General features: G+C 37.4%; 1 protein-coding gene across 1 annotated transcript in view; it reads left to right on the plus strand.

The window, feature by feature from the left end:
• Positions 1–26,548, plus strand: part of abca5 (ATP-binding cassette, sub-family A (ABC1), member 5) — a 78,499-nt gene that overhangs the window by 26,506 nt on the left and 25,445 nt on the right. The window contains 13 exon segments of the mRNA XM_052032985.1: positions 2,306–2,477; positions 5,521–5,579; positions 6,883–6,993; positions 10,420–10,595; positions 11,337–11,456; positions 12,655–12,793; positions 13,228–13,318; positions 17,762–17,901; positions 18,110–18,229; positions 18,405–18,615; positions 21,448–21,617; positions 22,433–22,560; positions 24,258–24,398. Coding sequence (XP_051888945.1) covers positions 2,306–2,477; positions 5,521–5,579; positions 6,883–6,993; positions 10,420–10,595; positions 11,337–11,456; positions 12,655–12,793; positions 13,228–13,318; positions 17,762–17,901; positions 18,110–18,229; positions 18,405–18,615; positions 21,448–21,617; positions 22,433–22,560; positions 24,258–24,398 — 1,778 coding nt within the window.

Consider the following 26,548-nt stretch of genomic DNA (forward strand, 5'->3'; position numbering starts at 1 on the left):
CAGTGTACATGAATTCATGTTTTCTGGATAGCTGAAGCATGTGCTGTTTATCAAAGTACTATTTATCCATTCTGGAACCATTACCTTTTGCCTTAATTCTGGCATTTGTGGTGGAGTCCCTATCTCGCCCTGCCATCAATTCGTAAGGTTGGTTGCTTGGTTTGGGGTTGCATTGAGCTTCATCAAGATTACTGGGACCAACTTGGTCTATGCGTGGCCAGTCTCCTGACTGGCTTAGCTAATAAGATCTTTAATGTTGGGTTCATGTTTTCTACCATAACAGGTTCAGGGTGATATGGGAGGCGGAATCTTGCTTAACACCCATCAGATTACATGTTGAACCACATGGCCCGTAGTCAGAGCCTCTTTGAATTGGTATTCCCCACAGTGGTCATGTCTCCTTTACCGATTTTTGTGTGACTTAATTTTTAGTTCAAAGTTCCTTCTTAAAACTTTGTAGATTTCTACAAAGGTTGTAAACCAACAGTCAAGACTACAAAGGGTTAACAGCTAGTTTTCAGTGTAAGTGACTGATGCTGGAAACAAATTGCAGATACTTTTTAAGGATGTGATTTTGCATGTAAAAGAAAAGTTACCAGAAAATATTTAAACACGCTTTCACAAAAATTAACTTTCAAGACTTCTCTCTCAACCTCTTATCTGATTTGGTTGATCAGTTTCTGTAATGATCCCTCAGACCCTCAGTCTGGGGCTGCCCCTGCTTCTGCCATAGTTTCCAGCCCTCACTGTAACTGACTGGCACCAAAGCTTTCACCTGACAGACTCTACATAGGTTTGGATCTCCCACTAAGCAGGCACCTATCAGCCATTTGCATCTAATTTACTTACAATATTTAAACTACTCACCCAAATGATGCTCTGGTACAGCTGTGCATCTACTGAGGGGGGAACGATCATGCAAGTACACCAATTGTGATGAAAAGGATCATTTGCCATCTGGTTAAACAGAGATACATTTATTTCAATCAGTTTTACACGAGAAATCTGGTTCCTACTTGCTGCCTGATTATGGCAATTAATGCATATTCAGAGACGTGGTATAGCATTTTTACCCAATGTGCAGACATTCTCTGATCAGCACACAGCCAATCAGATAGAGATGAGGTTGTGATCTGTCTTTGTTGACATCATTGGCCCCACATGATCACCCCGATGCCTTGCAGACCCTACCAACACCTGGGCCTGTGCTGTGAAAATGGAATGCGCTATCTTACCTTGATTGAGTGCTGTACCAAGAGCAGACTGAGTGTCTCCATTTCTGCATTCCTCACAAGGAGGCCTTGGTATCTCTGCTACATCTGTTGTAAACCAGGGGATCCTGCATAATCTCAATTCTGATTACTCACTGTCATGGGATTAATTCCCACGGTACTCATTTTAAATATATTCCAGTGGATATCCAACCGTCTCCAAATTATTCCTACCTAGTCTAGGAGAGAGTTTACATTATCCTGTCTATCCTGCTTATTTTCCCACTAGCGTGCACTTTCATCTGTGTACATTCATGCAAAAATTAACCCTCTACGTTACTTATTTTTACTCTATCCTTGTATTTCTACCATTCATCCTCCACAGGAGTATTTGATTGGATGACTATCATCCATTTAAAAAGCTCTAAAATGTAAATCCAATATTTGCTTATTCCATTAGTTGTTCAAAAGAACCAATTCTATTAGTATACCCTCTTAAATCATATCTCAGATAATTGTAAAATTTAGTGCACATTCTGAAATCACAAATTAGCAAATTTAATTTTGAAAATAAATGATTGTTCAGAAATGAGAAGCCTTTTTGGTTATCTTGATACCCTAAGCTTTGTTTTAATTTATATTTCAGGAAAGCTATATTTGAATAGGATAATTGTTTTCAAATGTATTGTAATGCTGTGCTTAGCTGTTATTTTAATAATTTCTGTTGTGTCTGTGAGAGTTGATAATGCCTACTGCCACTTGAATACTGCAGAAGTGTAACATACCACATATCAGTGGGGGGAAAATTTTTTTTTGTGCTCGTGTCCCTTCACAGTGTTTGCCGCTTTCATTTACCGAGGAAAGCTGTGGAATAGTTTTGCATGGAGTATAGTGTTGGATTTCAAGATTGTAATTTTCTTAAACTCCTCTGTTGCCTCAGAAATATTCTCCTTGCTCTTATTTGCCCAAGATGTTGTTTATTGTTTCTTTGTTACTCAACATGATTTAACATATGTTTATGTTTTTATTGAGCATATTGGTTTGATTCGTCTGCAGATATTAATATTAAAAATCTCTTTCCTTTGCCTGATTAGGTGAATTTGGGCAACGTCAGCCTTTCTTCTATTTCCTTCAGCCTTCTTATTGGCTCCATAAAGAAAAACATTATGATCAAATTGATTGTGAAAATGAACTTGGCCAAGGATCTGCATTTAGTGAGGTGGTAGAAACAGTACCTGCAGAGTTTAAAGGAAAAGAAGCAATCAGGTATGTATAGCAGCCCAAAAATGAGAGAGAATGGGGAGTTGGCCTGGGCTAGAAATTTATCAGTAGTTTGGGGCGGCGTGGTAGCGTAGCAGTTAGCGTAATGCTAATACCATGCCAGCGATCGGGGTTCAATTCCCACCGCTGTCTGTAAGGAACTTGTACATTCTCCCCGTGACTGCATGGGTTTCCTCCATATGCTCCAGTTTCCTCCCACATTCCAAAGACATACGGGTTACTAGGTTAACGTGAGTGTAATTGGGTGGCACAGGCTCATTGGACTGGAAGGGCCTGTTACCGTGCTGTATAAATAAAGTTTTAAAGTTTTAAGAAAAGAAGCATTCAGGTATGAATAGCAACCCAAAAGTGAGAGAAAGTGGGGAGTTGGCCTGGGCTAGAAATTTGTCAGTAGTTTCTAGCATTAAACTTGCAATGTCATGGCAGCTGTGTAATGTTCTACACTGATGAAATTTGATTCTATGTAACAATTGAGGAAGAATTCCTTCTGATTCCATTAACATTGTCTTTCTGGATTCAGATTGAACTGTGGCAGACTAGTCACCAAGCAAGCACGCAGCTCTTTATAGTTTCTGGTGGGCATGGAAATGTGTTTTAAAAATTAACTCTAATTGTGTTATATATAAGATTCTTTTTTCCTGGGAAGTTAACAAAAATAAACAAAGTTGCAGCCCACAAGGGAATGAAGTGCCCATTTTAGGATGCATTTCCAATAGGATTAGTTGTAAAACAAGACTTGGATTAAACAATTGTGATTGTTGTTTATGAGTGATGGAAAATTCTTATTATGGCACAGACAGCATCCCATCAGTGATACTAAGGAGCTAGGCTCCAGAACTAGCTGTGCCTCTCACCACAGCACTTAAAACACTGGTAAATACTCAACAATGCAGAAAATTTCCAGGTATGTCCTGTTCATAAAAAGTAGCGCAAATCCAATCTGGCTAATTGGAACCCAACAGTCTGTTCTTAATCATCAGTAAATTGATAGTGTTATCGACAGTGCTATCAAACAGTGCTTTCTCGCCAATAACCTGCCTACTGATGCCCAGTTTGAGTTTCGCCAGGACCACTCAGCTTTTTATATCATCACAGCCTTGGGCCATAAATGTACCAAAGAGCTGAAATCCTGAGGTGAGATGAGAATGATTGCCTAATATATCAAAGCAACATTTGACTCAATGTGGCATCAAGGAGCCAAAGTAAAACTGAAGTCAAAAGGAAAATACTCGAGCATTTGGAGTCATACAGGAAGACGGTCATTACTGCTGGACGTCAGTCATCCAGCTGCAGTACTTCACTGCAGGACGTCAGTCATCCAGCTGCAGTACTTCAATGCAGGAGTTCCTCAGGGCAGTGTTCTAGGCCCAACTATGTTCAGCTGCATCATCGATGACAAATGAAATGGGGTTGTTTGCTGATGATGCAGAATGTTCATTTCCTGTTGCAAGTCCTCAGCAAATGCAGCAGTCTGTGCCTGTATGCAGCAAAACCTAGACAACATTCTGGTCTAGGCTGAGAAGTGGCAACAAATATTCATACCACAAAGTGCCAGGCAATGGCCATCTCTAACAAGGACCAGGCTAATTATCTACCTGTGACATTTCGATTGTCAAGTCACCTGCAGCACGATTCACCTGCTGACATCCAAATGTTTTTCCACCATCTACAAGGCAAAAATCCGGTGTATGGTGGATTGCTTTACACTTTCCTGGATGAGAGTAGGTCAAACAACTCTCAAGAAACTCTGTGTCATCTGGAATAAATTAGCCTGGTTAATCGACACTAGGTTGTACGTTTATTACCTCCATCTCCAGCACACAGTAGCTGCAGTTTCTGATATCTACAAAATGTATTGCAGTTACTTGCCTAGGATACTTTGATAGTATATCCAAACCATGACCTCTGTGACAAAGGAAGATAAGGGGAGCAGGTGTGTGAGGGTGTCACTACCTGCAGGTTCTTCCTGATGGTGTGTGACTTGGAGGGGATTGCCCAGATCCCAAAAAATGAAATAAGTAAAAAATAGTTGCCAAAAAATAGCTGAGAAGCAACTTTAAGTACAAGAGAAATTTCCACTGTATATCTCAGTCCAAATGCCTCTGAATTGAAAAGTCAGTTGAATATTAATTTCAAAGACAATCTAGCACACTGGCTAGATAACAAATCAAATAAGCCCATTGAAATATGGCCTACATTTCACTGTGTGTTTGGATGTACGTGTGACTAATAAAGAAATCTTACGTCTTTAAGAGAAGGAAGGGAATAACTTCCATTTTAATTCTTCAGTTTTAGGAAACCTTTGTTCAGCGAGTGGTTAAAATGAGCAGTGGAGATGAATAGATTTATGGTAATCTAACAGAGTGGGGATAAGGTTTTGCTGATGGGTGTCAGGTGAGAATGGTCAGGTGATAAAGGGCAGAAGGAGGCTGCAGTGCAGCATCCGCACTTGCACGGGCCATTTATACCACGTTGTCTGTTTCTTTATATTTTATCCATCTAATTGATTGGCCATTGCTCAGACACAAAAACAAAAGGACTCTGTTTCAGCTTCAACTGGAAGAAAAACTTTTTTTAAATGGAACTTTATAAGATAATAAAACATTTTGTTTTGATGTAAGTAGAGGTTCTACCTTTATTGTACCTTATTTAAACAAATGTGCATGTTTGCAATAGAATGCCATTGCTAGAAATGATTACCAGGACTGCTCAAATTATTGTATGCTACATTCATGTAAATCAGACATTCTAAATCACTGTTTAGTATGGTTCTTTTTAACAGGAAACTAATTGCTCGGCAAATACTTACTGTAACATGAGCTATTCTGTTATTATTTAAACATTGTCCAATGAAGTTGGACCCATCATATTAGTCATAAAAGTACTTGCGCTTGGAGACTAGTCTCAGCCAGATCTCAGATGACTCTTACTGGCTAGGCAATGCATTGGCCAATAAGAAAATGACATACAGCAACTAGTGCAATCTTATATATAAAAAATATCGATGACTGTATGTGGTACTTTTCAGGTTAAGTGATGTTCACAAGTTATATAAGGGAAAGGAGAAGAAGGTGGAAGCGCTGAAAGGTCTGTCTTCCTGTTGGCTCTATGCTCCATGTATTATTTCACTATTGAGTTGTTGATCCAGTGCACTGCATGGTAACTCTGTTGAGGGATAAAGATTATATAAGGCGATATATTTTGTTTTTGACAAACCTTGCTATACCCAAAGTTATTCAATGTAAAGAATTTATTTATATAAAGATTATCATTGGCACTTATTGGTCAGCTTCATTTTAGTGTTTTACTTTAGATCTGGAGTAGATTTGATTAACAACTGTTTCCATCTCTCATGGGGCATGGTGCACATTATTTCAAGATTGTAAGACTTTTAATTACTCCAATTCAGCAGGTTTGAAGAATATACACTTAATTTTACATTTGAAATAGAGGTTTCCTCTTGCAATGTTTATATTCTCCATGCTACTATTTGATTTCTGTGTCACGTGAGCAATAGTAGATGAATTGGCCTGAGGCTGCAGTAATGCTGCCATAATATTGGCTTACAGTGGTCCGTAGCTGCAGCCCATGGTGAATATCCCCTGGGCTAAGGCCTTTCTTAGTTTATGGCATGAAACATCAGCATGGGGAAGGGATTTTTTTTTTGCATAGATCATGACCCGAAATGCACTGCCTGAGGGGGTGAAGCATGTGAATTTGATCAATACTTTAAAATGAGAGCCGTGGTGAAAGAACAGGCGAGTGAAACATAACAGGTAGATCTTGCAAACAGCAGGATCAGGCAAGTTGGGCTAATCGACCTTCCTTTGTAATATATAATTCTATGAAATCAAGGTTGTGATTATGTGTTCAGTTGCCCTATTTCAAGGTTCTTTGGAATGTAGGCTTCATGTCAAAGCCAGCATTTATTGACCACCCCTAATGGCTTTTGAGAAGTGGTAGTGAGACACCTTTATGAACTGTCACACTACTTCTACTGAAACAGTCCAAAAGTGCTGGATGGGGAGTTACAAGATTTGAACTCTGTAATGATGAAGGAATGATTATGTATTTCCAAATCAGGATGTTGTGCGATTTGGAGGGGAACCTGACGTGGTGGTGCTTCCATGCACTTATTGCCCATTCTTTTTTGATCATGGAGGTAATGGGCTGGATAGGTGCTGTTAGCATAGCCTAGGTGAGCAACTGCAGTGTATTTGTATTTGACACGTTGCAGTCACAATGCAATGGAGGTGGCAGGAAGGAATGTTTAGGGCAATGGATTAGGACCTTTCCTAGCTGATGACTAATTGAAAGACAAGAAAAATGGCTGTGGATTTTCCTTTATGTACAATTAATGATTTGTGTGTATTATACATTTTATCTTCAGGTTTGTCATTTGATATATATCAAGATCAGATTACAGCACTGTTAGGCCACAGTGGAACTGGAAAGACAACGTTAATTAGCATTCTCTCAGGACTGTGTCCTCTGTCAGATGGTAAGATTGGATTTGTGCCCTACAAAGGACAATATCAGAATTAATTTCCCACCATATGTGTCTGTACATATATGAAAATTGATAACAGCAGAACAGTTATTTTAGGAATGCTGATGGGGTCAAAAGTGCTGTGGGACAAGGACGACATGTGACTTGAACTGCAGGTATTTGAGTCAACAAGGGAACAAGCCATATTAGATTGTAATCATGAATAATAGAAAAGTTTAGTTAATAGCTTAAGTGCATGAATGGGTATCTGAACATGATCATAAAAGATAGACTTGTTTTGGTTATGCAATGCAACACAATATTCACCATAAGTTGGGAAAATATTATGGGTAAAATAACAACATTGAGGATAGGATTAGTCAATAAAATAATTTAATGTAATGGTTTCATGCCAAATGGACAAGAGTTCCACTCACCATTTGAAAAACCCGTGGATGAGAAGCAATATATAACTAAAAGAAATAAAACATTTATAAAGGTTCAAGCTGGCCCACATTCTAGCTTTTGGGAGTTGCAAAGTAAAGATGATGGTGTCAAGGCAGGCAGTAAAATTGTTTCCATCACCAGGGTTTTAAAGGAAGTAAGCATGCACATTGCTAATGTTTTGACTATAGTATGACACAAATTCTCTTGTTTTCTTTAGATTAGAATATTATGCATGCAAATCTGCTGTTTCGTTTACATTTTCTTTATACATATCAACAATGTTGATGTACAGAAGCAATTTCCAAATTTGCATGCAATACAAAACTTGGAACTGTAGTGAATTGTGAGGAGGATAGTAATAGCCTTAAAAGAGGACATAGACAGGCTGATTGAGTGGACAGACACATGGCATAACAGTATACTGTAGAAAAATGCAAAACATTACAATTGGTGGAAAGAATGAGGAAATGCAGTGGAAACTAGGATATATATAATGTATGCATAAATTGTTAGAAGTGGCAGGGCAGGTTGAGAAGGTAGTTGATAAGCAGGAAGCCACGAAGGAACTCTTTTTTTTAAAAAAATGGTTTGTCACTGGGTAATGCTGGAGCACATCTGTCCTTGCTAAACAGTGCAGGTTCAAAGACCTTGAAAAGAGCTAGTACAAGTGTAAAGTGCTGTTTAAAAAAAATAAAATTGTTGAATTATCATCCCTGCTCTTGAACTCCCTCCCAGATTTAACTTCTGCTCGAGAGATGTGTATGAGTTTAAGCTTGAAATACAGAGGTTTGTGAGGATAGATAAGGAGAAAATTTCCAACTTTCTGAATTAAGTGAATGGGAAATATCCTCCCTCCAAAACAAAGGTGTGGAAAGGTGACCATTTTAAAGATAAAACTTGCCTATTTTGCACTTTTCTGAATGGCTTGTACAAAGCATTGGAAGCTAATCTAGATCTCCCTGTAAAATTAAGCACCATTATAACAAAAACATCTACTTGTGGTTCTGATACTTGTAAGAAACTGTTAGCTAAAAATAAAGTTGATGGAAGTGAAGGAAATTTCTTGACTTGTTTAGGAAATTGTCTAGGTGACAGGTGGCAAGAGCAGAGAAAATGGCAAATTCTCAGGTTGACAAAATGTGATTAGCTGGTTCCACAGGGATCTGTTTTGCAACTTTTCACTGTACTTAAAAAAAAAATTTGGATAATGGAACAGAAAACCACACATCCAACTTTGTTAATGTAAAGTTTGTTGGGATTATAGATGGAATCATAGATTAGCATGCAAAATGAATAGATTAAGGGAATGGGCAAAACTGTGGCAAATGGATTTCAATTTGATAAATGTGAGATCCTTAATTTAGGATCTGCAGTGGTAGATTGGATTATCTGAAAAGGTGGAAGTAGTGGAGATTGGGGAAAAAAACTTGGGGCTGGGTGGGGGGGGGGGGGTGGTTAGTAGGAGAAGGTCAAGTACAGCATTAAAATGTAGTGGGTATTCAAAAAGATTGCTTGAATGCTGGCATTAACATCTGCAAGTTTGAAGGAATAATGTTGCCACTATACAAAATTCTGCTTGGACCACACCTGGAGTGCTGTGCGCACCAAACTTCAGGGAGGATGTGATATAATAATCGGCAAGGTTGTCCAACTGACATCTACCTGCCACTCAACCAATTGTTGTGGCCAAATTTGGTAAAACTTTGCAATTCTGTCTATATCCCAACTAAGTTCGGTAGACTGAGCCTGCAGTGAATCTTGTGGCTTGTGTGTCTAAGCAGGATTTAAATTTACATCAGCTAGTTGGAACTTGTGGTAAATGAATTCAAGGTCTCAAAATGCTCCAGTGAGAATGACCATAAGAATATAATTTTAAGTATGTGTCCATCAAATATCATTAGATAAATTTAGTTTGGCAGTATTCTAAACTTCAGATTGTTTTCAATGTAATTAATTCCATGTAAAATTATGATGAGTGATTAAATTATGTGTCAATGCACTGTTCAGGAAAGCCCCAGCTTTGATTTCCATTCTGTCCTGTGTTACTTGATCTGAGTTTGTGTGATAGTAAGATCCCAACAATTGGCCTCTGCTTATGAGTTATTGAATAGGGGGGAACAAAAAACACTCAAGAGTTCCTACTTCTAACAATCACTTGCTGGAAATGCATTGTGTTGATATCAAGGTCAGGAATGGGTTCAATTGTGAAGGCTTGCACAGACTACTTTTGACCTTGGCTCTGAAATCAAGACTGGCTGCTCTAATAAAGCAGCAGAGAAAATTAATGATTTAATTCCATTTAATGGTGTAGAAAAGGTGAGGAGAAAGGTATTTCCTGCTCCTGGCCTCTTCCTGCTCTTATTTTTTTCATATATGGGAGCTCCAGAATATGCTGTCAGGTCTTGATTCTGCTCATTTTTGTCCACATTGAGAAATTTAGATATGAATATTGGGGCTTTTGAATTTCACCTTGTTGTTTTATCAGGAAATTTCCACCTCCTTTGGCCCAAAGCTGTAATAAGTCTGCACTGTACAGCCGCTTTCAGAACCCATTCTTGAGGTAGAAAAGCAGCTAATTGTTTACTTTCCTGCTTGGAATTCAATTACTTTGAAATAAATCTGATTTTAATACAATTTTTCTATCTTTAGATGGATCACCTCATGATCCTTGACAGTGATGGTCAGAAATTTCTAGTTCCAAATTATTAGCGTTGTTGTAAATAGGACAGATGCTCAATCACCTTTATATCAAAGAACCCTTCTCCAGAACATGGGTTGGTGTCAAGGCTGCATTTCCTAGTTTATTTTACAGTGTGTTTGTGTAGTTGTCAGGTTTTAAGTTAAATTCTTCAGTGTAGTGTACGATTTTAAGGCCCATATGTTTATAGCTCCAAAAATATCAAAAAGTCATTAATTAGAATGCATTAAGAATTTGTTTGCATCCATTTTATGTGTAGTAGAACAATGTGCATTTTTCTTCCTCTCTCATAGGAAGTGCAACAGTTTATGGGTACAGAGTTTCCGAATTAGATGAAATAATTGAAATCAGAAAAATGATAGGTTTTTGCCCACAATTTGATGTCCTATTCTACAGTCTTACAGTAAAGGAACATTTAAAAATAGTTGCTATGATAAAGGGAATTGCAGCAAAAGAAATTGATAAAGAGGTAAGTCTTCAAAACAAGCTTTATGCCATTTTTGATTCTGTCAGCTAGCTGTACTTTTTTTAAAGTTATGACCATGATGTAAGAAATTAATCTGGTGAATACATTACTTTTGTACTTGCTCCTGATAATACAGTAATGTTGGATAGCTACCTATATGAAATTAAAATCTACTTCAGAAGCATGGATAATTTTTGGGATGGGGGAGGGAAGGGAGAGAGGATATGTTTAATCTCCCACTTTGTTGGCTAGCCATCTTGAAAGAAGATGGACTAATTACTCTAAATTACAATTTTCCATCCTACTGGTTTATCAGCTGAATGGATGATGTACAAAAACTGATTTAATAAAAAGCAAAGTCTCCAAATTTTATTTTTGTGTGCCTTTACAAATACCTAATTCTTTAGACCTTGTTATTCTTCACTTTGAGGATTTGATTTCATGCATTCAAACTGTTTTAAGTGTCTTTTTCCCTTGCCTGTTTTTGTGATGTGCTGTACTTGTAGGCTAAATCTGTATTAACCAGTTGGATATTGGACCTACAGCATGCACAAACAAAGGAATGATTACATTCCAAAACCAATTGGCTATTGGTTAAGTTGCATAACCAATTAACCATTGATATAGTTTCTCCAATGAAAAGCACTTGACGTATCTTGTGCTTTTTTTTAATGCACTTCAAGAATTCTATTAAGTAGGATTAGTTCTGTGGAAATGTAATCTTTACCCATTTGCTTCAATCAGGTGCTGAATGTCATTAAAGAATTGGATATGGAAGCAATTATGGATGTCCGTGCAGAAAAACTCAGTGGTGGACAAAAGAGAAAGCTGTCAATGGGAATGGCCATTTTGGGAGATCCTAAGGTGAGAGGTTGGAAGGGGGTCTGTCATCACATTTAGACTTGACAAGCAATAAACTTCTGCATTGTGGTACTGGAGTCAGTGGAAGGTATTGTGTAAAAACTGTTGCATTCCAAAAACTTTAATCCTGCCTTGTTGGTTATTTATAGTTGCATGGACTTTGAACGGGGGTGGGGTGGGGAGGAGGAGGAGGCAATAAAGTATTAGATGAAATAGGGAAAGTTAGTGCCCCACTATGATATTGTAATGAACCTTCACATTACTCTCCTTCAAGCCTATTATAGCCTTTTGTCATAATTAGTGGCACAAGTTTTTAAAATGTTATTGAACTGTAAAGGTAATGAAACTTAAATTTCTTTTTCAGATCAGTGGTTAATTAATAAAAAGAAATGTCTCCAAATTTTTTGTGTGCTTTTACAAATATGTGATTCTTTAGACCTTGCAATTTGTAAGCATGAGGAAATACCCAGCTTCAATTAGTTGTCAATCTGTTTTATGGAATAACATTTGTTTCCAATGGAACTTTAGAAATGCATGATCAATGCTAATTATTTTCAGCCACTTTATATTTTAAAATCTGCATCTTTTAGATTTGGAAAAAGAAAACATCAAGTCATAGTGACCCATATTAAGACCTTGCAGGAAGTGTTGTTCATAATTAGACTTGAGGCAAGGACTTTCCCAACAGAAGAGCAAAGTATTCTTGAATTATCCCAGCCAACCATCTCCAAACGGCATTCCGAATTTGCCAAAATTGTGAATGACCTATTCAAAATTGTCTTAGCAGCAGTTTACCAGAAATGCAATTTTTTAACAGAATTGTTAACTGCTGAGAGGGAAGTTTACTTGGTTATGATTTAATTTCAGGAATCAGCTTCAGAAATTGAATTACAGCCCAACTTTCCTTTGTTCCTTTTAATTCCTTGATTTATTTTCTCCACATTTATTTGGCAGTAAAATTTTAACCTTAATAGTCATTTTCATTTAAAAATAAAATGGTATAACAAAGTGAAACTTGATTTTCTGCCAGTTATTCACTTTATAGATGAGGTTAAATCACCTGTGTGTGCATGATGTGAGCAGTGTTTTCAACAGGAATTTAAACCTAATAATTTGGGGCTTAGAAACATGTAGCTTTACCTTTTCTGAAAAGACTTCTGTGATATTTTAATTTAGCATCCATCTCCTGTTTTTCTATAAGGTTTTACTACTTGATGAACCAACTGCTGGGATGGACCCTTGTTCTCGGCAGCAAGTGTGGGCCTTGCTGAAAAAGAGGAAAGCAGGAAGGGTGATACTACTGACGACTCATTTCATAGATGAAGCTGATATTCTGGCAGGTAAGTGCTGATGATGAGATTTGAGTGAAGACTAGCTCACCAGGAAATTGACATTTTGCTTTGCAAACAAAAAGTTTACTGAAAAACGAATTTTCACTCCCTACCTCCATTCCATTGAGGGAGAAAAAACATAATTAATTTCAGATCGTTTTCTAAATTTTAAAAATGTACACTGATAGCTTGAGAAATGGTTTGGTAGCACATTGCCAAAATTATATATACAGTGGTTAAACTCTTCAGTATAGCTTCCTACTTGTGATCATTTAAAGATTAACTTAACTGTTGACTCTGATATGGCGCATTTTGACCTTGTATTCAATCCTGTGAAAGCCAAGATTCAAAATCATTTTTTTGAGCAGTACAAATGACTTGAGACTTACTTTGTCATATGAAGTCAATAGAAATGATGCATCTGTTTGTTTGTCTTGATGTAGATCGTAAAGCTGTCATTTCGCAAGGGCAGCTCAAATGTGTTGGCTCCTCACTGTTCCTCAAAGCAAAGTTTGGTGTGGGTTACAATCTCAGGTAATGTATTTTGAGTGAGATTTTAGGGCAATCAATCTGAAATATCCTTTACCGCATGACGTTTTTAACATGTAGAATTGAACCTGGATGCTTTTAAGGCAGCACAAATTAGTGAATAGATCATCAATTTGCTAAAATGTTAGTTGTTCAGTGTTCTTGCAATGTAATTGCATTGCCAAAGCTTTACACAAAACTGTATTACACAACCATAAAGCTGCCAATTTGAAAATTGTTAAAAATTATATTTGAAATGGGGTTGTCTTTTTGTTTGTACCAGAGATTGGGGTTTTCAGCCTAAGGCTGTACATTTTAATTAATCTCACTTTTAAGTTCTACATTTGGATCAAAGGCATAGAAAATGCGATTATGTTTGTATAATAATATTGGACTCACTTTAAAAATAGAGGCTGTGTCTTTGTACTGGTTTGAGATATTGTGTGTGGTACACTGACAGGGAAACACTTTATGGTTGGAATGCAAATGAGAGACGAAGTAATTTTAGTTTAAAAAAAAATTCAGTTCATGTACAAAGAGTACTTTATGCATGAACATTTTGCTGACACTGGAAATCTCAAATGGAATCATTCCTTCATGGATCACTTCAATGATGTCAGACATACAAGCTTCCTGAATTGACTTGTGGAAAAAGCAAGAGATGTAACTTCAGTCAGGCTGGAGTTGCTAAAATTATGAGGTCAGAATTTCAATTTTCCCACCCTACTCTGTAGCATCCTGGGGGTAGGCAGCTTTTGTAGTTGGCATTGCGATTGTGCAGGGTCTCTCCAATTGGTAACGTCACCAGTAAAGGGAAATCTTCTAGATTTCACAGAAAAAATGTGAAAGATGTATATGGAATACTATCCTCAAAAACAAAATGGGGAACATTGAGAAAAATTTAGTGCTCATGGATTTTCCTTGCCTTTTGTGTCCATTTTGTGATGAAAAGCATCGCTGTAATTTTTCCTTAAGAACATGACAAGTAGAAGTAGGCCATTCAGCTGCTTGCATCTGCTGCGCAGTTCAATAAGATCATAGCTGATCTTTTACTTCTGTATCACTTTCCTGCAATAACTGCATATCCCTTGGTTCTCAATGTATTTGGTAAAACCAGGCCTTGATAGCCCTGTAGGCTAGAGAATTCCAAAGGTCCACAATCTGGATGAAGAAATGTTTTCTTATCTCGGTCTTGAATGGCCAGCTCTTTATTTTGAGACCATGACTCCAAGTTAAGACCCTTAGAAAGAGGAATATCATCCCTAAATGATGTCAGTAAGCCCTCTTTACTCTTATACATTCATGCTCTTGCAATAAGGACCAGTATGTCTTCTGTCTTCCTATGTGTTTCATGTACAAGAATGCCCAGGTCCCTTTTGAGCATTAACACCTTTCCCACTCTCACCATTTTTAAAACAAAACATTTTGCCTTTCAACTAAATAGATTTTCCACACAGTATTTTGTCTTCCTTGTCCGCACCCCTTTTTTCATTTGTTCGCATCTCACACTGCCACCTAGTGTTGTATCATCATAAGGAATTGAAGCAGGAATAGACCCCCAGCACCTTCTCCACCTTTCTCTATGATCATGGCTAATTTTTTTAACCTCTGACACTTCCCTGCACTAACCCAATATCCTTTGATTCTCCTAATGTACTTTGCAGCTAGGCCTCTATTCCAAAGATTCACTATCCTTTTCATGAATAAGTGGAAATACTATACTTAGTCTCCTCATCCAAATTGCTGATGTAGGTTGTGAACAGCTTAGGCCCCAGTATGGATCTCTGTAGCATTCCACTTAGTACAACCTCACAAACCCAAAATGACCCATTTATTCCTCTCTGTTTTCCTTTCGCTAATCAATCCTCAATCTATACTAGTATATTACTCCAATCCCATGTGCTCTTATGTTTGTTTAGCAACACTTTTTTCTGTGACATCTTATCACAGAGCTTCTGAGAGTTCAATACACCACATCCACTGGTTCCTCTTTTCTATTCTACTAGTTACAACCTGAAAAAAACTCTGACATTTGTTAAACATAATTTCACTTTGACAAATCCATGTTGACTTTGCCTAATCCTATTATTATTTTTTAAGTCCCCATGTTACACTTACCTTGATCGATTCCAAGATTTTCCCTCCTCCTGGTGTCACAATAACTGGTTTGCCATTCTTTTTTTTTCTTACTCCCCTTTCTCAAATAATGTGGTTACATTGCTACTTTCTGATTGTTGTACAATCTGTGTAATTTTGGAAGCTAAGATACCTCTATTAGTCACATGTACATTGAAACACACAATGAAATGATCTTTTTGCGTAGAGTGTTCTGGGGGCAGGCCGCAAGTGTTGCCACGCTTCTGGCGCCAACATAGCGTGCCCACAACTTCCTAACCCGTATGTCTTTGGAATGTGGGAAGGTGTCAAACCTGCCCTTGAGCCCTAATATTGTAATAAGATCATCATTTTATTTTTACAGTTTTTTTAAATACAGCAATGGAGATTTAAATTCCTATGTCTGCCAGTGGGATTTTAATAATTTAATATTGGTCCAGAAATTTCTGCTGACGTGCTATTTAAAGTGAAACAATATGAAATATGGCTGAAGACGGCACCAAACTTGCAACCATGCCTCCCTGATCTGAGCAGGCTGTTTGAGACAATGCATGTACAAATTTAACTTCGTCCAGCGAACAATTGGCTGTCTCTGAAATTATGCAGTTCCTGAAACTTGTCTGCTTCCCATCGGCCCTTGCATTGCAATTTAAGGTGACCATAGCCCTCAATTTCTACAGTTTTTCCTTTTTTTTCCCCCATCAGTAATCTGCTGGAGGAACCTCCGCAGCATCAGATAGGGAGCTATGAAAGCCAGTATTTGATAGATATGCTTTTTCACATGGCCTTGGATTTCCTCAGTCTCAACATATCCCATGAAAATAAAAGAAACAAGACCATCAATTTCCACTTGTATACTGCCCCTTCCCAGGTGCAGAGAGTTAGTGATAGTATCTGTGTAGCTCAGAGGACTTTGCTTGGAAAAGCTTTTCCTTTCCATCCACAGAATATGACTTACTAAATATGGAAATTACAATGCTTATAAAAATGAAACTGCTTGTAAACTCCACTGGGGAAGCTGTCAATGCTGATCACCTTCACTGCTTTGCCACTTACAAAGTATTCAGCAGTGGAATATACTGTGTCCTAGAAGACCAGGCTTATCCCCTGTGGGTGGAAAGAAGTATCTGGTGACATTATTCAGCTGATGATGGCCCCGCCTTTGTAACTCGTCATTTCAGACTTGTTAAATTAAGTGTTGGAAGTAAGTCCAAAATAGTTGTTTCACGTACTAATACTTAAGGGGCTTGCAAGCTCGGCAGAATGTCAGGCAAGTGTAACAGAAGGGAATAAAACTTAAAAGGGTCAAATAAATGCAACATAACTTTTTCTGTGCTGAGAAGTACCATTAATTTAATTCAGTCTATGGTGGCTTGTATGGCTCTTGAAAGAGCATTCATGCTTTGTCCCACATCCTCACTTTTTGTTTGTAACCTAAAGGTTTCTCATTCATAACTACCCATCCAGTCCTTTTTACTGCCTTTTTGATTGAAGTGTCCCAGGTCCCAACAGCTTCCCAAAGGTTAAAGAGTCATCCAAAACCCTGTTTCCCTTGTGTTAACCCAACCAATTACAGTTCACCCATTACTCCAGAGCTGACTGACGCTCCTGGATAAGCAAAGCCTTGATTTTAAAAATGTCATCTTTGTTTAAAACTTCATGGCTCATCCCTTCCCTATTTCCTACACTCTACAACCTTGTGATATCACAGTTACTAATTTTGACTTCTTGCATATCCTGATTTTAATCACTGCATCGGTGATAATTCTCTGAGAAGTGCATTGGGATATTGTGTTGCGTTAAAAGTTCTGTCTAACGCAAGAGGAAAAAAAATCCACCTTCATATCTTTTGCAAATAATTTTGAATCCATTCCTTTTATTGATTCACTTGCCAGAAGAGGATTTTTCTTTCTCTAATTATTCCAACAAAACTTTATTATCTTGATCGGCTCCTTTAAAAGTCACCTCTTATCCTTCTCTGTTCCAAGAAGAGCTGTCTTGTCTTGGCTTCTCATTCCTGGTTAAGATGCTCAAACTTTTTATGTACTATATCCAAGGCATTTACAACCTTCTTGTCGTGCATTGCCTGAAATTGTTGGTAGTATTCCAGCAGAGACCTAATCAATGAAAAGTAGTATTGCTTCTTTACTCCTGAAATCAGGATTGTGCTCATTGCAGTGTTTTCAAATTTTATAGAACATTTTTTCAATAGTTTTGGCACAAAGTGGTACATTTTATGGCATACATCAATCACCATGCAAGGAAATGTTGCCAATAAATTTGAATGCATGTACATCTAGATATAAGATCAAATTACCTTTTTATTTTGAACAGAATGTCTGTGAATGAATCCTGCTATTCTGATAAAGTGACGTCATTGATTAAATATCACATTCCTAATGCTGAGTTTTCACAGCTACATGATCTGGAATTAGCATATGTTCTGCCTCTTCAGGATGTTAACAAATTTGCAGGTATAGTGGAACCAATTAACTTTGATTATTTGATCTCTTGAATCTTGTATCTTTAACAAATAGTTTTAATAATGTTGATGATGTTTGGGAAAGGGAAAACCTTTCAACAGTAACTTGGTATCTCTTCTTCCAAACTTCCAACCTAAGATTTTATACTTTACTGTGTTTATGCTAAGACTGCTTATTGTTAACATTTATTCGTTTTCAGGGCTGTTTGAAGATTTGGATAGCCGTACCAATCTGGGAATTGACAGCTACGGGGTTTCCATGACATCTTTAGAAGAGGTTTTCCTGAAACTGGAGTCAGAATCTGAAATGGATCAAGCAGGCAAGTAGAACCTTGCAGTAGCATAAAGGAATGCTGCAAAAAAAAATGCTTTGGCTCACTTTGCCTACACACGTCCATTAATTTTATTTCAACTGATGAGAATCAACCAGTAATGCAAGAGATTATTCTCGTGTTTTCTGGTCTATATTGTTTGAATTTTCTTGTATTTTTTCAGATTACAATGTTTTTACCAGGGATCCAGCACCAGATGTGATAGCAAATGAAGATGATGTTTGCATTGATTGCATTGATCATCAACTCCTGACTTTTCCAGAAACTAATTCAGCAATGCTGACTGGCTCTGCTCTGTGGGATCAGCAGTTCCGTACTTTAATCTGGTTACGTTTTATGAATTTCATTCGAGAACGCAGTACACTTCTTTACATGTAAGTATCTTCCTCACTGCTGACTGGTGTAAATGGGCTTTGAAACTGAAGATATTGACCTGGGAGAGGAAGTGACATTGGTTTGCTGATTCTTTCAGTGAATTTGGAAGGTTTTGCATAGAAAGCATTGATGGTGTTCTTTTGAGATGCCTGCTGTAGGTAATCCTTGTCAAATCGGAGGGCAAAAATCTCTACTACTAAGCATACCTTGAGTTTTCAGCCAGGTCTGAGGTCTTGTATGGTAGGATAATCAAGGCAAAGAAAGGCTGATAGTTGTAACTGTACTCATGGTCATCTATAGTCAACCATATTGCATTTACATTTTCAACTTGTGAAGATGTGCTGATGTAATCCTTGTTAGTTGCACAATGTTAACACTGGAAATGGCAAAGAAGAGCAACTGTGTGAGACTTGTTCTTCACAGATAAAGGGTCTCAACCCAAAACTTCGACTGTCCATTTCCCTCCACAGATGCTGCCTGACCCACTGAGTTCCTCCAGCATCTTGTTTGTTGCTCCAGGTTCCAACACCTGCAGTCTCTTGTGTCTCCAGGACTTGCTCTTTGATGCATTTCAGTTTAAAATAACCAAATCTGTTATTACTGGGTGTGAGAAAATTGAAGAACATGTAATCAGGTCTGTTGAATTGAATGTGGGGAGTTGTATGTATTGAAATAAGAAAGGGAACTAAGGTAATTGGGTGAACTAAGGGATTTTTCTAGTCACCTGCAATTTGACAAACAACCAGAAATTTTTCAATATTTTTCATTAGACTATTTGCTTGGAGATTGACCTGAAACATTCAATAAAAAATGACTGCTTTATAGTTTACCAGAGGGCTCAAAGGATTATACATATGAAAGAAATAAGAAAATATGAGGGAGTAAAGTGTGCTATTACTGAGTGAGAAAACTCGGGTAAAGCTGATAATCTTTAAATTGTGAAGGACTGCTAGACTGAATATGGGCAGTTCAAAATATTGAAATCAGAAACAAGGAACTGAGAGATACAACCTGTAAACGGTGGTTTTTAACTAACCTTAAAGTTTAAAAATAACTACATGCTTGACTAATTTTTCAGATAGGCTACTATTTAGTTCAGTAATGGATTTGAAACATTCAATAAAAAATGGAGAGCATCATTTATTTTGGGGTAGATACAGAGTACTTAGAATGAATGAAATAGGAAACTGTACTTGTTTCAATGGATTTTATACAGTTCTTAATAAAAGTGCATGTGCGAGAAGATTTGGAAATGGTTGTACCAGTCCCACCTTTTCTTCTGCCTGTAGTCCAGCTCTTTACCCTTCACCTTATTTGTTCATAACGTTTTGATTTGGTCTGTGCACAAATAATTAAATTGTTCAAGTCAACCACTGCAGGTACTGTCCCCCTCTCCATCAAATCTGCTGTCACCCTACTCATCAAAACATTGTAAAATGCCAATAATCCAGCACCCTTGGGGCATTGGTAGTGTCAGACCAGCAGGTTTTCCAGGCTGTTAGACGTTACTCTTACTCATACCCAAACAAACATTTATTTAACTTTTAAAAAAAAAGTTCCATGGTAGTATAATAAATTCTCCCGTGACCCTGCAAATATACAAGCACTCCAGACCCTGGCACTAGCCACAAACCCATGTTCCTGACTCCTGGTGTTCTGGACTGCAACCCTGACTCCAGCCGCACATCAGGCCCACAGTCAGGACTGTGCTCCGACGTCTTTCTGCCGAATTCCAGACTAGTGGGTGAGCTGGATGCCAAATGATTAAGATTTCCAAATAATTGGATTCTGGATTATTGGGAGTTTTACTGTATCATCTTTTGACTCCTCTGTCTTTGTAACTACCACTGATCAGCTACTTCTCTCATTTTGTTGAAATGTTTGAATGAGTTGTTGCTTCCCAAATTTTCTCATTGTGTTTTGACTCTTTTCAATTAGGTTTCTAGACTTGCCGCAATACTAAAAAGTCTCTTACAGTAATAAGTTGTATCATTTGGGGCTATGGAAAAACTAACATGTTTCTCCTTGGCTTTCACAAGCTGTCTGCTTTAATGCGGTAACCATATGATAGTTGTCTAACAACACTCCACACTTAGCCAATTAAGCCTGCACTCACCTGGTTCCATCTTATCAAAACCAAAAAAAAAGCTTTTTTCTATTCCACCTCTGGTGACCTCCAAGAACCTATTATCTATTCCTCATCACCATATTGTCTCTGAAAGATTGTCTAGAAACAGTGTCAATTTCCACCTGCATAGTCACTCCTCTTATTCCTTCTACTGCTAGAGTGGAAATTTATTCCATCTGTTTCTCTTTGTATCAGTCTGAGTGAAAACAGGTGCCATTTTGATTTGTGCTTAATTGGGATTTGTTCAAGTTCATCAATCTTTTATCTGATTCCTTTAAATCATAAGTAAAATTATCATTTTGAAGAAAAAAGTGAGAGCAAGAGTTGATTTGGCATATTTATTAATATTTTCTATCCCCCTTTTATTGATTGATATATATGCTCACTGGCATTACATCAGCATCTATACCCTTGCAAATAACACATAATCAATTGCCCAGTCTCATGTCTGTATCATAGCTTTATATGTGTCTGCTGTTATGTCTTGCCTTGCTATTGCATTTTGGGCAGAGTCAAAACTATATATGTATTGCTTATTATCATAAATATTCTAAGATTTGAAAAATGTGATTTCGTTTCTCGTTTACTGTAGAAAGGAGATTTAGTTTTTAAATTTTCAAAACTCTTGAAAGAAACTTTTAGATTTTAGCTTATTTACCATTTATCGGAAAGATTAAAATAATGTTTTTCAATACTTTTGTAGCATTTACATTCTTGGCCTTTTGATATCCATCGTGGTCATGATGGCTTTAATAAATGGTACACTTGGTAGAAAGGATGTTGCGGTGGAGCTATCCCCAGAGTTGATTCTTCTACAACAAGGTCAAAAGCGGCTCAAGTATACTACTAGCCTCCTCCTGAAAAACTCCACAGGTGAGATGTAGGTGGAAACAAAATCTATTGCTGGAAGTCTTCAGTAAGCAAGTAATTAGTTGATTCCCAGCAACAAAATTCTAAACCGTTAATTAACTGATACACTTTATTGTAAGTACACCTTTTTTCATTTTGTTAGCCTTTTATGCATTATTACAGTAAAACTCTGATAATCTGCCATCCAACCATTTGGAAATCCTGGTGATTTGGCATCTGGTTGTCAGATAACATTTGCAGCTCCCCTTCCACTCGCTGGGGCTCTGGTTCCTGTGATCCCCTTAAACCTACCATGTTCACTAGGAAATTTGTTGTAATACTGTATAACATCTAAAAAATGAGAATTTAAAAATGTATTGGTGTATTAATGGGAATAACGTACACAACAGTCCAGAAATTTTGCTAATTTGGCACCACCGAAGTCCAGAGTTTTACTGTAACTAGCAGGGCCAGAACTTTGCTCAAGACAAATCTAGATTGTTTTGTTTAGCTTGTTCCTCTGTGTTAAATTTGCCAAATTTCTAATATAGTAGAAATCATTTTAATACCTTAGGCTTTACATTTAGCTTCATTGTTATGTAGGATCAAGGGTCAATATGAAAGCTCTGGATATAATGAGAGAAAATTATGACAAAGGTACTTCTTATATGCTTAAAATATGTATTTTGATGTAGCAGGAATCCATTTGCAGTATCCAAGAACAAGCAAATAAAAACTTAAGATATTTTTGTGTCCCTTCCTTCAAGATGAGTATTTGAGCATGATTAATACCAATTTATCATTAATTGTACTTTGTATGTGTTTTTATTTCATTTTAGACAGTAGTATTGATAAACTTATCCATGGTTTGGAAGCTCAGAATGTGAAAGTCGAGTTGTTCAATGAGAGGGAGTTCACAGATGTTGCTCCACACAATGCAGCATTAAATGTGACGCTATCAGAGGAGGTAATGGACTTGACTATAAACCTGGTCAATGGTTCTGAATATATTTGAGCCACGATTTATTTATACTTAATGGGAATGTTGCTGAAATATTTGTTTTGCTGACTCCATTTTTTTGGCAGACATTTTATCACTGTGGCTCCTCGGGTTGAACAATATAAATTAAACCAGGTTTAAGTATGCACGATATTTGTTTCAAATGAAACGGTGTTGAAAAAGGTCATGATGAAATGAGAAAAAATCTCTTCCCTTGCACTCCAGAACGGTCATGCAATTCCATGACATGCCACTTAGTGAAATTACTTTTGAAATCTGCTTGACTAAGGCTGATAGTTTGAGTTTGCCTTATTCTGTAATTAAAGTGCTCATCTGCTTATCTCCTCCTTGTCAATTGTTTCTTTATTTGGTGTGTAGACGATGTGTTAAGACAACAGGTCAAATTGGCATTTTCTTCCAAGCAAGCTTGAATTTAATCATATTATTTATGTATATCATTCATATCTATGGCGGTGGGGGAACATGGAGGAAAGAAGGAAGTGCAGTTTTGACACTTCACCCCTTAACTTTCATGATTGGAAGTTTTTCTTAGAATTCATTCCATTATAAAAATAAATTACCGTGTAAAAGTTAAAATTCCATGCTAAATGGATGAGAGAAACACTATGGAATAACGGCCGAGGAATTGCTCTTCACTTTTTTTGGTATTTAAACTGTGTTGTGAGTCACCATAAAGCGTTTGTGAAAGTCACAGAGCAAGATTTTTAAATGTGAGGTCCACATAACAGTGTAGTCAGGTTTTCCCATGTTACACCACACACTGAAACCAGCATCAAGTACACTCATTCGATGTCAGTATCAGCATAGTGCAAGTTCTTGCAGTTGGAACAATGTAGCACAGCATGGTTGTTCCAGACATCCCTTATAGGGACATGGTGCTATATTCGCAACATTCTTCCAGTGACAGGTGAGAGTTGTCAATGAGTGAATGAATGCTGTGGTGATTGTGGGATGGAGTGGTGGTGGTGGGAGATCTCCCAGGAAGATCAGAGGGGACTTGACTGGTGAAGAACCATATCTAAAGGAGGTGTGTTTGTTCTGCTGAAGGCCCTCCAGGTTAGCACCTGAGTGCTCTTGGCAGGAAGTTCCAAAGATGGTCTCTGATTGCGGCGTAGGAGTGCCTGGACTTAGGCAAATTTCTGTGCCTGCTCTGTCAGTATCTGTGGTCTGAGGTAACTGATACTGACAAGATCTGTTTTCAGTGTTTGGTATTATATGGGAAATTGTGACTACAGTGTTTTGAGAATGTCCCAAGTCTGGAATTTTGAATGACTTCTGTAATACAGTAATGTACACCAAAGTGTGAGATGTGGCAAAGATCTGCAGCAGCAGCTTGATATGATCCTGAGGTTTGGAAGTTGAAAATCTGTGGGGTGGAAAATCTCACTGCAGATGAATTTTCCATGTTTTAGAGGAGTTTTAGACTGGGAGGGAAATATGTTGACACGAATGCAAATCCATCAAAAACTGAGATGTTGAATTTATCAATGGGCACTAATACACCCAGAAATGTGTGCATAATTGCTCTGCTCTGGGTGAATTCAATTTTTCATCTGCACAACATTTCTTTTGGAGCTATGCAAAAGAATTTTTAGCCATATGTTTTTATAACAAATGTTTTTGTTTCTTTTGCTCTTGTTCAGAAACAATATATATTCACGGCAGTATTCAACAGCACCTTGGTTCACTCACTGCCAGTCTTGATCAACTTGATCAGTAATGCTGTTCTTATTAGTGTAAATGGATCTGGAAGGATTCAAGCCTGGAGCAAACCATTCCATTTCGTAAGTTAAATGCAGGAGCTGGGAGCATGTAGCTCCTTGACCCTATTCTGTCATTCACTAAGCTCATAGTTAATCTAATCTTCAAATTCAGTGCCACTTTTCTGTCTGTTCAATATAACCCTTGACTCACCAATAATTTAATTATCTTTCTCAGCCTTAAATACATTCACTGACGGTCTTCATAACTCTCTGGGGTAGAAAACTTCAAAGGTCATGATTCTGAATTAATAAATTCCTTGTTATTTCTGTCTTAAATGACCAACCTTCTTGAAACAATGCCCCCTTGTTCTAGATAATCCCACAATTGGGAACAGCATATCAGCATTCACCCCGTCCAGCTGCTGTAGGTTATCACTCATCGCTGTCACCCTGTGGTAGTCAGTCGGGGCTCAACTCCTTTTGTTCTTGGTTTATTTAAAAATATCCGAGGAAACCACCCAGATGCAGTGTTCTGGGATGACTTAAGACTCTCAACTCTCAGTGATTATTATATCCGAAGCGTAGTTAAATGTGATCTGTATCATCTAATTCTGAAGATACACCTCTTAGAAAAGTGTTTCCTTGATCAATGTACAAACATTGACCGAATTAAGACCCCTGCCTCTGCTTGGTATTCAGTTATAACAAAACATCTGTGCGATTCAATCAATGTCTCTTCCTTCCAAAGGTTATTTTTATTCAGCAGGCCTGCTTTTAGTAGCTATGTTTCTTCTGCTGAGCATTTGTGTCTTCAAACTTATCACTTCATTCTGCATTCTTGCAGTGGTTTATTGCTTTAAAGACAAGCCTGTGGTTTCTTTATTTCTTTTATGTCCTGTAGTATTCCGTAGTCTGTCCATCTAGAAACAATAGGTCCAGTGTCATGGACATTACTACAAAGAGAGCTACAAGTCTGTGGCTGTTATCTTTAAGAAAACATTCCAGATGCTGTTTGTTATTATTTGAACTACCAAATTTGCTAGCTCAAATTCAGAAACCAGGTTTGACTTGTTTAATAGGACAGAAACAACATATTTTAAACTAACTATATCAGTGTCCTGAGTGCCATAGAATATTCTCTAAGAATGTTCAATTATTCTACACAAGCCCCCAAGAATGTTATGTTTCAGTAAAGTCAACTCGTATTCTTTTAAATTCCCATGGCTTTGGGAATTTGCTCAACCTGCTCAATCTTTTATCAAAAGACAATACCTTCATCCCTAGACTCAACTTAGTGAACCTTAACTTCGTCTCATGTGTAAGTATATCCTTAAATAAGGAGACCTTAACTCTATGCAGCACACCAATGCCTTGTACAGTCGTTCCAACTTTCATACTCTATCCCCTGTGCGATAAAGGCCAATAGTCTATCCCCATTCCCAATTGCTTGCTGTGGCAGCATTCTAACATGATGTTTCATAAATGAGGACACCCAGATACCTCTATATTCTAGTCTCATTTAAGTAATATTTTGCTTTCCTATTATACCTATGAAAGTGAATAACCTTGCATTGTACAGCACCTGCCACATTTTTGCTCTCTCACTTAACCTGTTTCTATTATCTTCCAGACCCTTTGTGGCTTCCTCATAACTGTTTTCCCATTTACCTCTGTACTGTTGGAAAATTTGGCTATAATTACATTAGTTTAATTAATCTGTCATAAATTTTGTAAGTAGTTGAGGCCCTCACACAGATCCTAAGCAGTTTGTCAAACCCAGTTTCCCTTTCATGAAACCATGATGTCTCTGCTTGATATTCTAAATGTCCTACCATAATGGATTCTATTATTTTTACAATAAAAAATGCCTATATTTTTCCTCCTTTTTAGAGTAGGGACATTCCAAGATGCTAGGGCAGGTCAAGGATTTGTCAGCCTTGAATCCTGACCCTTTGCCTAGTACTTTTCCTTTATTGATAATTGTTTAAAATTCTTCCCTCTTTTTTTGCCCCCTGATTTTTCTACTACAACTGAAATGCTTTTAGTGTCTTCAAAGATCTGTGCTGAGTTTGTCATTTCCTTATTCCCTATTATTTGTTCTTGTCCTCTTAAGGGAAAATGTTTACTTTAGCTGGTCTCTTTTTATATATTTAGAGAATTTGTTGAATTTATTATTGTTTTTTTTCTAGTCTTACCTTTTTTGAGTCATTCTTTGCTATTCTAACATGTTC

Source organism: Pristis pectinata, chromosome 18, assembly GCF_009764475.1.
Source record: "Pristis pectinata isolate sPriPec2 chromosome 18, sPriPec2.1.pri, whole genome shotgun sequence".
Taxonomy (NCBI): Eukaryota; Metazoa; Chordata; class Chondrichthyes; order Rhinopristiformes; family Pristidae; genus Pristis; species Pristis pectinata.